Source organism: Coenobita brevimanus, chromosome 52 (genome assembly GCF_032717465.1).
Source record: "Coenobita brevimanus isolate Jiangsu-jjx chromosome 52, ASM3271746v2, whole genome shotgun sequence".
In the NCBI taxonomy this organism is placed as follows: domain Eukaryota; kingdom Metazoa; phylum Arthropoda; class Malacostraca; order Decapoda; family Coenobitidae; genus Coenobita; species Coenobita brevimanus.
Window position 1 is genome coordinate 305,257 of NC_137005.1, and position 16,833 is coordinate 322,089.

The 16,833-nt window shown below is 41.7% G+C and overlaps 1 protein-coding gene across 1 annotated transcript in view; it reads right to left on the bottom strand.

Annotated features, from left to right (window-relative positions):
* The window catches only part of LOC145400419 (mitotic checkpoint serine/threonine-protein kinase BUB1-like), a 69,235-nt gene that overhangs the window by 20,172 nt on the left and 32,230 nt on the right, over positions 1–16,833 (bottom strand). Inside the window, exons 12-16 of the mRNA XM_080272933.1 lie at positions 15,310–15,492; positions 9,990–10,205; positions 5,706–5,881; positions 1,690–1,872; positions 1,069–1,189 (exon numbers count right to left, since the gene is read on the bottom strand). Coding sequence (XP_080129059.1) covers positions 1,069–1,189; positions 1,690–1,872; positions 5,706–5,881; positions 9,990–10,205; positions 15,310–15,492 — 879 coding nt within the window. The remainder of the gene's footprint in view (positions 1–1,068; positions 1,190–1,689; positions 1,873–5,705; positions 5,882–9,989; positions 10,206–15,309; positions 15,493–16,833) is intronic.

Sequence of the window (16,833 nt, forward strand, 5' to 3'; positions counted from 1 at the left end):
AGTGATCATCCTTGTGCGTGACATTAGCGCCATCGCTAAGTGATTTATTGTGAGCGTATATCGTTCACTTTCTTTCCGCTGACGATGAAGCAAACACGGCCGACTCTCGCCCTCTTTCATAATTCGAAGTTAGTCAGGTTTTGATCATTGTGAGAGCAGGTTCGTGCCCAGTGTGGAGCAGCACCGCCACAGCGAGTTCCTGAAATCTCCACCTAGGCATTGAATCAGCGAAGAGGTTTAGCGTATTGCAGTGTCCGTCCTATGTATCGGCACAAAGTCATTCCACTTAGCCCCCTCTACTGATCAGTATTTCTTTTCGTTTTTTCCTAGGTTTAAGTTTAACTTTTGAGTGAGCGAGTGAGTGTACTACCCTTGTTATTTTGAATTCATTTTGAGATTCATTAACGTAAAATTAATTCAGTGTAACCAATAAATTTATAGTTCTTTTCTTTGAGCTTAATGTAATTAAAATCGTGTTTTATTTCTCCACATTAAGCTTATTCTAGTTGCAGCTCCTAGTTCGCACAAACGCTTTACATTATTCATAACTGGTACTTAGGCCAATCCTTTTGTGTTAAGCTTAAATCCGTTGTGCCAGTCAGGAGTTAATGCACCAGCAAGAACCTGTTAATTACTATTAGTATTAGTTATTGATTGTCAGGGGCGGAGTCACTTTCTCGTGAGGCTAACAGTACTAACAAACAGCACTCGTGAGTAATTAGTTTCTGCTGTGTACTGTTGAGAAAGTTTATAAATTCTCATCCTTAGAGAATCGGTAAAGTAAGCTGGCATAAAGTAAAACTTACTACTTGATTTCACAGTCAATTCTTTTCTCTGTTTTTCCAGCAAAACATTTTAAAATGTTTTGCTGGAACTTTTAAATTCACCTAACCCTGTGACAATGATAATTTACTAATCTGTAAAAATTCCTCCTATTATGTATACATTTTTTCTGTTTGACTTTAAAGATAAAGAAACAAAAAATACAATTAAGGAAAGAGGTGAATTCACACATTCATCTCCAGAATCTGGCTTAAAAAAAAGGGGGGGGGAGGGGGGGGGCCTGACCTCAGGATGGGAGTTTGAGTTGTGACGGGAGCGTGAGATGTGGTGCATCCCCCCATATATGGACTGGCCACCAAGAGTGGTTGAAGTGGTAGAATACCCTGAGCTGCTGGATGATGATGATCTGAAAAATAACATAAAGGTATTATCACTGCTAAGTACTGTATTGAAATTCTGTGTGTGCCCACCTCTCTTCCTATTTCTCTCTTTCCTTCCTGTCGCTTTTCATTAGTCTTCTTTCAACATCAGGTGGCTCTACACTGAGTGACAAGCCTAATAGTTTCCTATAACCCTGGTGTACAGGAAACCATTTGGCTTGTCACTCAGTGTAGAGTCACCCACAGGCTGAAGGAAGAGGAAAGAATGAAGGAAAGAAAGACAGAAGAGGGAGTGTAAAGTCACCTGTAGGCAGAAGGACAAGGAAAGAATGAAGGAAAGAAAGACAGAAAAGAATGGAAGGAAAGAAGGATGGAGAGGAAAGGGCAGACACCCGAGAGCAGCACTACATCGAGTGAGTGGATGGTGAAGCTGAAAAACTTTTCATAATTTTGTTTCAGTATGAAACAACCTAAATTCTGACATATGAATTCCTGCTGTACAAATGAAATTTTTTTGTATACATACACATACTCCCTGGAGGCCTCCATGATGGGTGAGAGTCCATTCTTAGGAGGAGCAGGGTTGGGAGATGATGGTGGGTGTGGATGAGACACCTGAGAAGCAGGAGGGGGCATTAGGTCTCCACTGTTTTCCTTCTTTTCCTCTCCTTCCTCTTCCTCTTCTGTATCCTTGATCAGTGGGAAATGGCTGAAAACAAAGAGAAACTGAATTAACCAAACAGAGTCAGAGGAAAACTAAGTACAGGACCATTCCTTTATTCACTGACTGCATGATGAAATTTCTGGCATGTTCTTGGACAGTATCATTTATCCAGCAATCATTAACCCCTTGAATCCACTGACATACGGCAATTTTCCTTATATACTGTGTGTATGTATGTATGTATATATATATTATATATATATATATATATATATATATATATATATATATATATTATATATATATATATATATATATTATATATTATATATATATAAATATATTATAATTATATATCTATATATATCCATCCATCATCCAATCTTACGTTGCCCCATGAGGAGCATAGAAGCCCGGGGCTAGGCAGTTGGTCCTGACATTTAAGAAGAGAGTGACCAGCCTCACTCATCCCTGAGTGGCATTACATGAGCAATAAACCCCAATCATCCCTTGGATATAAACCTTCACCAGTTCAATCCGACTGGAGCACAATTACCCACTAAACCACCAGGCGCCAAAATTTGGTTATATGGTAACCACCCAGCATAGTAAATGGTTTCCTGGTGTACAGGAAACCATTTGGCTTGTCACTCAGTGTAGAGTCACCCACAGGCAGAAGGGAGAGGAAAGAATGAAGGAATGAAAGACAGAAGAGGGAGTGTAAAGTCACCCGTAGGAAGAAGGAAGAGAAAAGAATGAAGGAAAAAAAGACAGAAGATGCAAGGAAGGCTCCAACATGCTTGCATGTGTCGGAATTGGTCACCTAATGGCGGCTCTCCACGCTGCATGATCCATTGCAGCCTCCCTGTTCAGTCCCTTAACCCTAAGGTCACACTTAATGACCTGGTCCCATGTCTTTCTCGGTCTACCCCTCATAACCCCACCCCCAATATTAACACTTCTCACCTTCCTCACCCAATTATCATCCCCCTTCCTCTCCACATGTCCAAACCACCTCAATCTACCTCTCCTCATCACAACACCAATACACTCCAGTCCCATCCTATCTCTCAACTCTTCCATTGTAAACCCAGCCCCTCCAGGCCTTGGACGCAGGGATGCACTACACATCCACCTAATCATTGCCATTTCTGTACGTCTGAGCCGGCGAATATCTTCCTCCTTCACTGCCCAGGTCTCACTGCCATACAGCATTACAATATATATATATATATATATAATATTCCATCCCCAGGTGAGGATGGAATATTCCCTGAAATGCTTAAGGTGGAAAATGACGAGTTGATGAATGTGTTTTTGAAACTTTTTAATGTGGCTTGGGATAATGGTGGAATTCCAGAAGAGTGGAAAAATGGAGTGATTATAAAAATACCAAAAAAGGGAGATTTAAGAGTGTAAGGCAATTGGAGGAGGATAACTTTGACACCTGTAGTTGCAAAAGTCTTTTCCAAAATCTTGTTGAACAGAATAGAGCCAGTAATTGATAAAATTTTAAGAAAAGAACAAGAGGGATTTAGAAAGGGTCGAGGTTGTAATGATCAGATTTTTATTGTAAGGCATCTAATGCAACAAGCTAATGAGATGAAAATGCCACTTAGTATCTGTTTTGTGGATTTTGAAAAGGTGTTTGATAGTGTTTCACGTGGAGCTATGTTGAAAATTATGAGATTCTATGGTATACCAGAAAAGTCTGTAAATATTATTAGAAGCCTGCATGAAGGTACTTTTTGTAAGGTAATGGTGGGTGGTTCTTTGAGTGATCCATTTCAAGTTAGGTCAGGAGTGATTCAAGGAGGAGTTCTTTTGCCATTGTTGTTTGTTTTGGTTATGGATTATGTTATGAAAAAGGTTGTAAGGAGAACAGGTGCAGGAATTAACTGGAAAGAAAATAAGAAGCTGATGGATTTGGACTATGCTGATGATATTGTACTGATTTGTGGAAGTATTTACGAGATGCAAAGGGTGCTTGATTGTCTGGTGGAGGAAGGAGAAAAAGTGATATTGCTAATAAATTGTGGAAAGACTGAAATTATTAATATGAACGTGGAGAACCAAAACGATTGTGTAATTGGGAATAATGTGGTGAAGAATGTAGAAAACTTCAAATATCTGGGAACGATTGTATCATCTAATGGATCATTAAACAATGAAATTGAGGAGAGGATTAGACAGGCTTGGCGAGCAGTTGGAATGCTGAAATCTGTTTGGAATAATAATATGCTTTCGGTACATACGAAAGTGAAAATATATACGTCCGTGGTTAAACCAATTTTCATTTGTGGGCATGAGTCATGGTACAGTACAATTGCAACAGGTCAGAAAGTATTAGGATTTGAGAATAAAATACTGAGAAGGATTCTTGGGGTAAAGTGGCAAGACAGAGTTAAAATGAAAGAGTAAGGGATATTACAAGAGTGGAACCAGTTAATGAATATGTGAGACTGTCTCGCTGGAAGTGGCTGGGGCACATATACAGAAAAGAAGGTAGTTTAATACAGGATGTGCCAGAGTGGACTGCTAGAGGAAGAAGAGGTAGAGGTAGGCCGAGGGAAACCTGGTTGAGGACAATGAAAAAGGAAGCAGGAGAGGAGTGTTGGTGGGACCTGAAGGAGATGGCAAGAGACAAATATTGGTGGAGAGAGTTCATCGAGGCCCTATGCATCCCGTGGGGTGCCACAGGAAATGATTGATTGATTGATTGATATATATATACATACATATATATATATATATATATATATATATATATATATATATATATATGTATGTATATATAAAACATAATAATCATACTCACATAGTGCTGGCACTGCCACAAAAGCCACAAACTCAGCCATCATGCAGAACTGGGATACACTAGTCAGAACGCTAGGGCATGGAGCACCGAGGGGCCACAAGGGAAGACACAGCACCACAGCAATGAGTGAGGCATGTGGGCCACAGGCTAAGTCAAAGCACCAGAGGGCAGCCACCACATGGGGTCACAAATGCACAACACACAGATATGTCCTCACTATAATGGTGTCCACAGGAGAGGATGAGAGAGTGACGGTAGGCTTGGCATGTTGGGTGGGCATCTCCCGCAACACACTGTGATTGGCTGGTGTGTTGCGGGGTCTGCCTGTGCAATGATTGAGTCCTGTGTCTGAGTAGGATGATGCACATCACCATTAAAACGTGCAATGTACTGCCGACTGCTTCCCGTTTCTGAGCCAGATATTGCCTGATATTCTTTTAACTGGGCTGAGCAAAACGCGCCGGATATTGTGTCGGGCCGGATATTGCGACGACGGATAACTGAGGGATTACTGTACAGTACGCCTTCCTAATCGGCGTCACTCTCCATTCACACTATTATGCCTTAATTTTTACATTTACTGAATTTCTTAAGACTATGTAAATAAAGCTCCATGACATCCTATGTCCTATTTGCATACACTTTCAAGGTCAAATTATGTCAAACTTTTTTTTTTTTTTTTTAAGTGGCAATGTGGAAACTGTTATTTAAGCCCTATGGCCCTGAACACTCAGACAAAAGATGTTACCCTCACTCTGAAAAGCATTATGGCTGGTAAAAAGGCAACTATTACATTAACTATACTGGTAGTGAACTTCTGAACATAAAATTATGTTACATTCTCTCTTGGTAAACAGGATGAAAGAAGAATGGAAGTCATCTTTGGTATACCTGAAACATGTTGCTGAGACATTCTTCAAGCTAAAGATTTAGCTGGGGAAGGAGGAAGAGATTAAGAAGCTTGAACAGCTGGAATAAGATAACCACACCTTGCCCACATAATACTGAAAATGTCAAAACACTGATTATTTTACTGGTATTAAACACAGTTCTTTCCTACTTGCTGTCTGTGTCGTTAAAATTGTTGTGGTGTTCTTGAGCTGGTTGGAGAGCCCAGGGTGCAGGAGTGGAGGCAACCTTGGCATTCTTTGCAAAGGCTTCTAGATTGCTTGGCATCTTCAGCGTGAAATCTGCTAGTGTCCCATCCAGTGGTACAATGTCCTCCAGCCCATCACTCTGCATTAAAAAAGACCAAAATAATATAATGAAGACGTATAGCACATTAGGTACAGTAGTGGTACAGTGGAGTCGCTTAATCCGCCACAATTAGAGACTGGTACCTACCCACAGTTTACGAAATCTGCAGTTTACAAAGCTTTTTTTTTTAATATATATAACAGAACAGAGGAAGGGAAAAACAACTGAATAAAAAAAAAAAAAAAAAAATCCATACACCAAATTACTGGTGTCCTCTGTTCATAAAATGTCTGTAACAGTTAGAGTTGAACAGCTGTAGGTTGAAGTTTGGAAGGAAACAACTCTGGGGAAGCAAGTTCCAAAGAGATGCAGTATGAGGAATGAAAGAATTCTGATAGGCAGAAGTTCTGCAATATGGCTGAGTGACATTCCAAGATGCAGTACGAGGAATGAAAGAATTCTGATAGGCAGAAGTTCTGCAATATGGCTGAGTGACATTCCAAGATGCAGTACGAGGAATGAAAGAATTCTGATAGGCAGAAGTTCTGCAAGATGGCAGAGTGACATTCCAGTCATGAGCACTACCAGACGCCCGTGTAGCATGAGGGAAGGCATGGAGAGGTGGCACCATGGACGCAACTTTGTCTGAGCATTTCCCCCAAAAATATCTGTAAAGTAATGCAAGGGAGGCAACATTCCTTCTTACTTGTACGGGAGGTAGTTTATTTGTAATGGCAGGGTTGTTAATAATTCTAACAGCGTTGTTCTGAATTTTGTCTAATTATTTTAATGCAATCTCTCCACATCCATTCTACGAGGATGAGCAATGTTCAAGCTGACAGCGCACATGACTCTCATATATTACAGCTAACTGCTCATCAGTGAACAAGCTACGGCCTCTGTACATCAGTCCAAGTCTCTTTGGGGCGGTTTTAGCAAGTGATCTAACATGAGAGGTCCAGCTGAGGGCATTGGTAAGTGAGACGCCAAGAATTTCAATACTTTTCGAGATGGGAATACTGTATTAGTAGTACTGCAGGTAATATACGAATCTGGCAATATCTGTCTATTAGTAAATTGTATATATTTAGTTTTACTAGCTGGATTAGATTAAACGATTCTGCAAACAGCTCGCACTCTAGACCAGCATCATCAGTCCTGGCAGAGTGCAATAACCATTCAACATTATGTATGTTAAAATCACCCAAAATGGTAATTTCAGTGCTAAGGGCAAGGTTAAGGTTACTCAACTGTGTGGATATGGAATCAAATACACTGGGTTCCGAAGAAGCATTGGGGGAGTAATAGACTACACAAATATATTTGGTAATATTTTGACAATTTAGTTTATACAATCAGTAATCAAAACTGGATGAAGTGAAGTTTATAACTGTATCAACTGCATATTGGGATTTGATATAACAACAGGTGCCACCCTTGTTACAGAACTTTGTGAGGAGATGGTAACCGGGAAAACAAAATGGGGATATATCAGTAGAGGGTGAGAGATGTGGTTCTGTGAGGAAAAGGGCCAGAGGGGATATGGATTGAAGGAAAAAATCAACTGAGTTTAAATCTGTACTAAGGCCGCTGATGTTGGTGAAGAATAAGGCCGCACTTTCACTTCTCCACTGACAAGCATCACTGGAAATTGCAAGAGTCACTGCCGGCACAGTTGCTTGATGGTGACTAGGAGGACCCTGTGCTGCCAGCCCTACCGAGTGGAAAACAGTGGTGACATTCTCACAAAGAAACCGCGGTCTGGTAGGCCTAGGAAAACTTCCCCGAGGTCTGTTAATGTTTCAAAACGTGCAGTGGAGTCTAATCCTCGTGTGAGTGCAAGGAAAATAAAGGAGAGCAACCCGGAAGTGTTTGGTGAGGTTTCTGTGCAGACAGTGTCTCGTAGGGTCCATGAACTTGGTCACACAAGTCACAGGCCTGTCAGAAAGCCTCTTCTCTCTAGCAACCAGCGACTTCGTAGGCTTGCCTTTGCTAACAAATACCTTAATTGGGGTGAGGAGCAATGGTCGTCAGTGTTGTGGTCTGATGAGGCAACGTTTAATGTAACTTGTAACAGAGGAGCACGTGTGTACCGGCGCAAAGGTAGTGACCCACTTGACCCACGGTATGTTGAAAGCACAGTTAAACACCCTGATTTACTTATGGTATGGGGTTGTTTTCTGGTAAAGGTTTGGGGAAGCTTGTTGTGCTTCCCAAGAACTGCCGAATGAATCAGGATGTTTATCTGGAGCTTCTGTGTGATCATTTACCTGAGTCATTCGAGCTAACAAGTGCACGAGTGTTTCAGCAGGACGGTGCACCTACTCATAAGGCCAAATCGGTCACCAATTGGCTTCGTGACTGCGAGGTATCATTCATGAAAGACTGGCCAGGAAATAGCCCAGACCTCAACCCGATTGAAAACCTCTGGTACCTCGTACAGAAGAATCTCCAAGGGAAGGACGTAAGCTCTCTGCCTAAGCTGGAAGCCGCCATTCGTGACTCCTGGGACAAAATACCCCTCCAGCACCTCAGGAACCTCGCCCTTTCACTTCCAAGACATCTCAGGTCCGTGAAGAAGCATAAAGGATACCGTACAAAGCACTAAAGGTAAATAAAATGCATTGTTTATATGTTTTTTCAATGTTGAAAGGTTTGTTTCATAGGAGGGACGCAGGGCGCTCGATACTTCTGATGAGCACTGTACATACATCTCGAGCTAACACATTTGTAGTCTCTCATTCCACTCTGCCACACCTCATTCATCAACAAAGCAACTCCTTCCTTGCATCTTCCTCGCCCATTCATTCCCGATCTTACACATTTCACACCCTCCCACTCCTCCACTTCGCACCCTTTCATCTTCATTTCACACAATGCCATCACAGCATATCTTGCACTCTTGAACACATTCATCACTTCCACCCTCTTACTCTCCTCACTCACACCTCTCACATTCCACATGGCCACGCGAGTCTGCCCATTTGGTTGGGGCCCTGGGCAGGTATTGGGCCCTCCGAGGCTCTCTGAAACAACTGCCATGATTAAGTGATTTTCGATAGGGGAATCTGGGGGACACTTAACCCTGCCAGAAACCCCGGTTATATGGTTACCACCCAGCATAGTAAATGGTTTCCTGGGTACAGGAAACCATTTGGCTTGTCACTCAGTGTAGAGATCATATGGCACCTCTACATTGAGTGAGTGGATGATGGGTGTCCCCACCTACCACAAGAACAATCTGGACAGTACATAGTTCTATCACTGTCCATAATGAATATCACATTCACTTTGTTAGTATCAAATATGCTCTTATTTACCACTAATGACTGTAGAAAGAAAATGATATTTAAAACATGGTTTGAAAATCTTCAACCTGACTGTTAAATGTTATTGGTATGCATATATTGTAAAGCATAAATCATTGAAGAATTAGTCATTTTCTATTCAAGACCGAATATCAGCTGATTTTTCCACTCCAGTTTCAATACCTTTGCTTACAGAATTACATTATGTTATGGCACTAGGCTAATCAGGACATGAACTCTGTGGATTGAAGGCTCATGTTACTCTTCTTCAGTCCATCATCTTCCTTTTGATGGATGATGAGGGAGCCAATAGATGTTTGCATAACCAGGCAGTGAAGATGCCCTGTTGTGCTAATGAAAATGCCATTGCAGGCAGCATCAATCCCATTATGCTAGCTGAAAATGTAGGAGGATACTAAGGTGTAATGTGCAAAAGAAGTTGCTGAGAAAGAGGTGTTACAATTCTCCAAAGCCCAGTAGAATATGACTCTGTATGAGCTATGACAGGCTAGGGCCATCTAGTTGATCACATTTTGGTTTTCCCTCTCACAAAAGAGTCACCAAAATATATCAATATGACAAAATATACAATGTCAGCTACTGGACCCCCAATGGTTGTGTATACAAGGTTTCATTACAAACATTTTTCAGGTTCCACAGTTTTGTTACATATATACAAACATAACATGAATAGTATAGTTTGTGGATAGTAGAGTTGGTGTAAAGAAGTGACAAGGAAGGAGGGAAAATAAAAAACTTGGCCTGTAAAGAGGACACAGTGAAGGGTGGAAAATCAATAGGTCAATATGTAATAATGAAGATTTCCTGTCTATACTCACAATTTCAGAACATTCTGTTGCTCCAGTGTTCTTTGTGACATCTTTGGATTGGTGATGATCGTCTCTCCGGTCAAGTGACAGGACAGGTATGTCTGCGGCTGGCTGGAGGATGCCTGAGATGGGTCTACTCTTATGGGGTTGTACTACACCTGCTGGAGGACGGTTCTCATCCTGGACTTCAGGATATTGATCATTGGGATCCTCAGGCCTGCTAACCTGTAATTAATACACACCATGTTCAGCTGCTTTTGCATTTATCAATCACTGTTCTTTGCAGGTTCACAAACTAAAGCTGATCAAACAACAAATGTGGCCCCATGGCTTTGGAAACTTCAATAAATGTGATGGGAAAGGACAACAGAGACATGACTGATTTAAGAATGGTTATCTTAAGCTGTTTCACTGTTCTTGTAATGTGAGCTGGTTAGTGAAAGGATGTGTGACTGAAGTGATGTGGCAGTGGGGTGAGTCTGGGACAGAGACTCTATGAGGAGGGAAGCATATTTCACATAACTGTATCTGGATGTAGGCAAAGAATGGGCATCTTAGTATATAACAATGGTAATTGGTAGCTTTTTAGTAACTGAAGAGTGGTTGCAGGGAGTGATGTTAAAGGTTTAAGGGTCAAAAGGACTTTGGGCTTGAGGCTGGGATGTAACTAAATTCTGTATTCCACATGTTCTTTTATCTGTACTATCCAAAAAACTCAAAATGGGTGTTAAGGATACAATTCATGCACTATATGTGACTGCACTGCATATATATAACACTGTATACCGTATACCAGTAAAGTGATCACACAGGTGGATCATTCACTCTTCATCAAAGCCTTTGCAGTTCTCAGCTCTTTTATACTGACTATGCCACTCAAACAAGGCTACTGTAATACACCCCAGTTTCAGAGTCTCATGGGAAATGATCAATCCATCATCATCACCTATACTACCCCATGAGAAGTGTAGATAATCCACACTTGGGTGTTCCTGCAGAAGTGGATAAGAATGGCTGTGCTCTAGTGGACATTTGTACGGGGAAGGAGCTGGTGATAGCCAATACTCTCTTTAACCACAAGATGATCCACAGATATAAGTGGCCAGTGATCAGAAGGGTGGATGGTGAACTGAATGAACGGCAGGCAATGACTGATTACGTGTGTGTGTGTGTGTGTGTGTGTGTGTGTGTGTGTAGTGTGTGTGTTTGTGTGTGGATGAAATAATGAGTCCAACTATCCATCATCCAATCCTATGTTGTCCGATGACAAGCATAGGAACCCGGGGCTAGGCAAGTTGGTCCTGACATTTAAGACGAGAGTGACCAGCCTCACTCATCCCTGGGTGGCATTATGTTTTTTTTTTTTTTTTTTTTTTTTAAATGCGAGGAAGAAGGAACCAAAGGCCATGAGCCCGCAGTAACAGTTCCCTCCAAGAGAAAAACAAAATACAATAGAGAGCCAAATTCAAGATCCGATCATTTTGAGATGCCTGGACACACTGCGTTTGAAAGACTGGAGATCATAGGCAGGAGGAAATACAGACAGAGGGAGACAGTTCCAGAGCTGACCTGTTGCATGAATGAAAGACTGGGAGTAACGGTTAACTCTTGCATTAGAGAGTTGGACAGAAAAGGGATGAGAGTTTGCTGCCAGACAGGTGCTACGCGCCCGTCGTAGAGGTGGAGGAATGCAAGCAGACAGTTCAGAGGAGCAGTGACCATTAAAGTAGCGATAGAAAAGAGATAAAGATGCAACAGTGCGGCGAAGAGACAGAGGTTGAAGGGAGTCAGTAAGAGGAGGAGAGTTAATGAGACGAAAAGCCTTTGACTCCACCCTATTGAGAAGAGTTGTATGTGGGGAGCCTCCCCACACATGAGAGTTGTACTCCACACAGGGGCGGATTAAAACCCTGTATAGAGTCAACAATTGTGCAGGGGTAAAGAAAGAGCGGAGTCGGCTTAGCACACCCAATCTCTTGGAAGCAGATTTTACAAGAGATGTAATATGATCTTTCCAAGATAAGTCCCGAGTAAATGAAACCCCAAGCATGTTCAAGGATGATGCAGGATTAATCTGAATATTATTAAACATTAGTGGGTATACCTGTGGAAGATTTTGTCGGGTTGATAGGTGTAAGAACTGAGTCTTAGAAGCATTAAAGACAACCATATTATTTTTACCCCAGTCAGAGATATGAGCCAAGTCAGACATTAGGTGTGCCATAGCCTCATCCCTTGTTTCTTGAAGTAACTGTTGAGATGGGCGTTGCGGGAACCGAATGGAAAGGTGAAGGGTGGAGTCATCAGCGTATGAGTGGATAGGGTTAGATGTACAGCTTAGAAGATCATTGATGAATAAAAGGAAGAGAGTTGGTGATAGGACAGAGCCCTGAGGAACACCACTGTTGATAGATCTAGGAGAAGAACGATGGCATGTGAGCAATAAAGCCCAACCACCCTTCAGATATAAACCTACACAGGCTCAATCTGAGTGGAGCACCTTAATTACTCACTAATCACCAGGTACCATAGTTTGGCTATATGGTTACCACCCAGTGTAGAAAATGGTTTCCTGGTGTACAGGAAACCATTTGGCTTGTCACTCAGTGTAGAGTTACCCATAGGCAGAAGGCAGAGGAAAGAATGAAGGAATGAAAGACAGAAAAGGAAGGATGGAAGAAGTATGTAATGGATGAAAGAGCATACAGAGATTGAGGGAGTGGACTTTCTGACCACCACTTGGTGGTGGTGAAAGTCAAGGAACAAATGCGATGGATGAATAGGAGGGAAGGACAAGAGGAAGTAATCCATACAAGGAGGCTAGAAAGGCAGTGCAAGGAACTGCATGGTGGAATGAAGAGGTAAGAAAAGCTGTGATGCAAAAGAAGAAAGCATATAATGAGTAGATGGGAAACAGTAGCATGGAGGAAGTTGAGAGACAGAACAGACGGTTATATGCAGAGAGGAAGAGATAACTAAGAGAGAGTCAAAAGAGAGTGGAGGAATTTGGAAGGAGTTTGAGTGTAAAGTGGAGGGAATGTAAGAAAATGTTCTGGAAGGAGATGAACAGAGTTAGATAGGGTGATAAAGAAGTTAACAGGAAAGTGAAAGATAAAAATGGAAGATTGATAGAGGAGAAGGGAGAAAAAGTGAGCAAATGGAGAGAATACTTAAAGGAATTGTTGAACATAAAGAATGAAAGTAATGCCAGTAAAGTAAACTCTTAATGCTCGCAGACTTGAAGCTCGTGGATTTGATTACTCGTGGATTTTTCACTCTGGTGATAAATAATAATTAATACTGAAATAAAATGGAAAAACGCGGAGTTTCAATGGCACGCGCATACGTACATCACTCATCGACCATAACTCATCATACTAAACTACATTTCGATAATCAATCTTCCTACAGAATGGTGAACTGAGGAGAATGTATTGTACACTGAAGAGAACTGATGAGAATATACTGACATTACTGTACTGTATGGTATTTTTAACACATTTTATTGTGCACTTTATTCTATTTTGCATTGTATTCAGGCAAAATCATTTATCATTATCATTAAAGCATCAGAAACTGTTTTCTTTATCATGTAGGCATATTTTCAGTGTGGGAGGGATAACAAATTTGATGTGGCTTTTCCATTCTCACCGGAGTCTCTGCTCCCAAACCTTGATGGAGTGTGTGGTGAAATGCTAAAGCATGGGAGAGTGACTAATAGAATGGATAAGGGAGATGTGCAGATTTGTCTGGGAGGAAGGTAGAGTCCCAATGAATTGGAATTCAGGAATAATTATTCCCCTGTACAAAGGAAAGGGGGAAAACGAAGTGCGTGGTAATCATAGAGGCACGTGCCTTCTTAGTGTAATAGGAAAAGTACATGGTCGGATACTTATTGACAAAGTTAGGGAAATAACAAAGGAATTAACTGGAGAAGAACAGGGAGGTTTTAAGAAGGGAATAGGATGTGTAAATCAGATATTCACCCTTAGGTCTTTAGTGGAAGTTTTTGGAAGGGGATTTTTTTTTTTTTTTTTTTTTTTTTAATGCGAGGAAGAAGGAACCAAAGGCCATGAGCCTACAATAACAGTTCCCTCCAAGAGAAAAACAAAATACAAGAGAGAGCCAAATTCAAGATCCATTCATTCTGAGATGCCTGGACACACTGCATTTGAAAGACAGGAGATCATAGGCAGCAGGAAATATAGACAGAGGGAGACAGTTCCTGAGATGACCTGTTGCATAAATGAAGGACTGGGAGTAACGGTTAACTCTTTCATTAGAGAGGTGGACAGAAAAGGGATGAGAGTTTGCAGCTAGACAGGTGCTACGCACCTGTCGTAGAGGCAGAGGAATGAATGCAGACAGTTCAGATGAGCAGCGACCATTAAAGTAGCAATAGAAAAGAGATAAAGATGCAACAGTGCGGCGAAGAGACAGAGGTTGAAGGGAGTCAGTAAGAGGAGGAGAGTTAATGAGACGAAATGCCTTTGACTCCACCCAATTGAGAAGAGCTATATGTGGGGAGCCTCCCCATACATGAGAGTTGTACTCCACACAGGGGCGGATAAAACCCCTGTATAGAGTTAACAATTGTGCAGGGGTAAAGAAAGAATGGAGTCAACTTAGCACACCCAATCTCTTGGAAGCAGATTTTACAAGAGATGTAATATGATCTTTCCAAGATAAGTCCAGAGTAAATGAAACCCCAAGCATGTTCAAGGATGATGCAGGATTAAGTTAAATATTAGTAAACATTAGTGGATATACCTGTGGAAGATATTGTAGGGTTGACAGATGTAAGAACTGAGTCTTAGATGGATTAAAAACAAGCAAATTATTTTTACCTCAGTCATTCTTAAAGAGTCAAAACCCCGTGACATGGATGGACACACATCAAGCAGGAGAGCAGCGGAAATAAGTTTTTTGAGAGAGGCATGTGGAGTTACACGGTGAGACAGACTGACAAATGAAGAAGTGCAGAAGCTTTGTTGTGTGGATGTGGATGTGATAAAAAGCATAAGGAGAAATACACTGAGGTGGTTTGGCCATGTGGAGAGGATGAGAGTGAAAGACTAATGAGGAGAGTGTATGTGGGTGAGGTGGAGAGAGAGGGGGAGGCTGAGGATGAGATGGAGAGATAAAGTGGAGAGGTATATGAGAGGGAAGGGGTTGGTGAACTGGGGCCAGGGCTGTGAAATGGTGGGGGACAGGGGGACATGGAGGCGGATTGTTTGTGGCCATCCCTTTCGGGATGAAGGCATCTGGCAATAGACTTCACAGAACAGAGATGAATTTATGCAAAACATAACCACAGGCTATTGACTACCTTTTGTTCTGTGACTTCAGTCCTGTCTTGCAACAAATTTGGCAGCTGCTTAGGTTTTGAATCACTAGGAGCATCACTATAGATTTGGAATGGTACTGACTTCTCATCTTTTGAGTCTTCTGTATATATCTGGAATGGAGCTGACTCTTCCTTGTGCTCAGGTTTCTTGGTACTATTTTCATCCTGAAATTATAAAACAACATTTAGCGACTGAGGACATCACCTAAAAGGGGCAGAACCAGCACATGGGGGGGGGAAAGGGGGGAGGATTCCTGGTAGAAGTATCACAATGCATTTAAGCAATCAAAAAATTAAAATGTGGTATAATTTCACTTGTTTTAATCACTGGAGTACAATAATATAAACAAATTCAAGTGCAGTAACATACATATTGCATGTAATTTGGTAAATACAGTAGGCTCACACAGTGCGCGAGATTGGGCGGTCCACGACCTCGCGCAGTGTGAATTTGCTCACTGAGAATACATAATCTCATGGGAAAAATTACATATGGGTGGTACCCCCTAATACCTGGACAATTTTTTGGCCCTTAGAGACATAATAAAGGTCAAATTTTTCAGACATTATACTACAGATATAGCTACAATAACAAAAATATGGGCAGTCACCTTAACAACAGTAGACAACAGGCCTGATGGACTTAAACAACAGGGATTCTGAGGCGTGGCAACACACTTAGAGTGCCCCTGCCACCACCCTGGCCACACCATGGTTGTTTAACAGTTGCCAATGTTGTATTATTCCAGGCTTTGACGAAAAAATTTATGGCCTGTCGAATGTTACATTTCTTCCAGAATGCAGCAACAGTCATTATGGTGGGGGTTGCATCAAAATGAAAAGTGAAGAGTGACAGGAGTGGAGATGGGACTGCTGAGGAATATATGTGGAATGCAGGCAGTAGACAGGATACGAAATAATGTGATTTGTGAAAGATGTGGAATGAGGAAGTCGGTGGACACCAGAATCAGAGAGAGTACTGAGATGGCATGGTTATATGGAGAGAATGGGAAACAATAGAGTGGCAAAAAAGGTATATCTGAGCAAATTTGAAGGAAGGAGGAGGTGAGACTGGCCAAGGAGACGATGGAGGGATATGGAGGATGAGTGTGTGAGGAAGAAAGGTATGGATGTCAGTGAGGCTAAGGGACTGACAAGAGACTGAGCTGTCTGGATGAACGTTGTGAGAAGATGTGCATGATCAGGGATTTCGCAGCCCCTCTCATCCCCATATCTTCCCCAAGGAAGAAAGAACCAAAGATCAGGAGCCCAAAAATCATTCCTTCCAGGAAAAAAACAAAAACAATACAGAGACCCAAAGTCAAGATCCGTTCCTTTTGAGATGCCTGAACACTCTGCGTTTCAAAGACTGGAGATCATAGGAAGTAGGAAATACAGACAGCGGGAGACAGTCCAGAGCTGGATTGGGAGTAACGGTTAATTCGTGCATTTGAGAGTTGGACAGAAAAGAGATGATATTTTGTTGATAGACAGGTGCTACGTGCC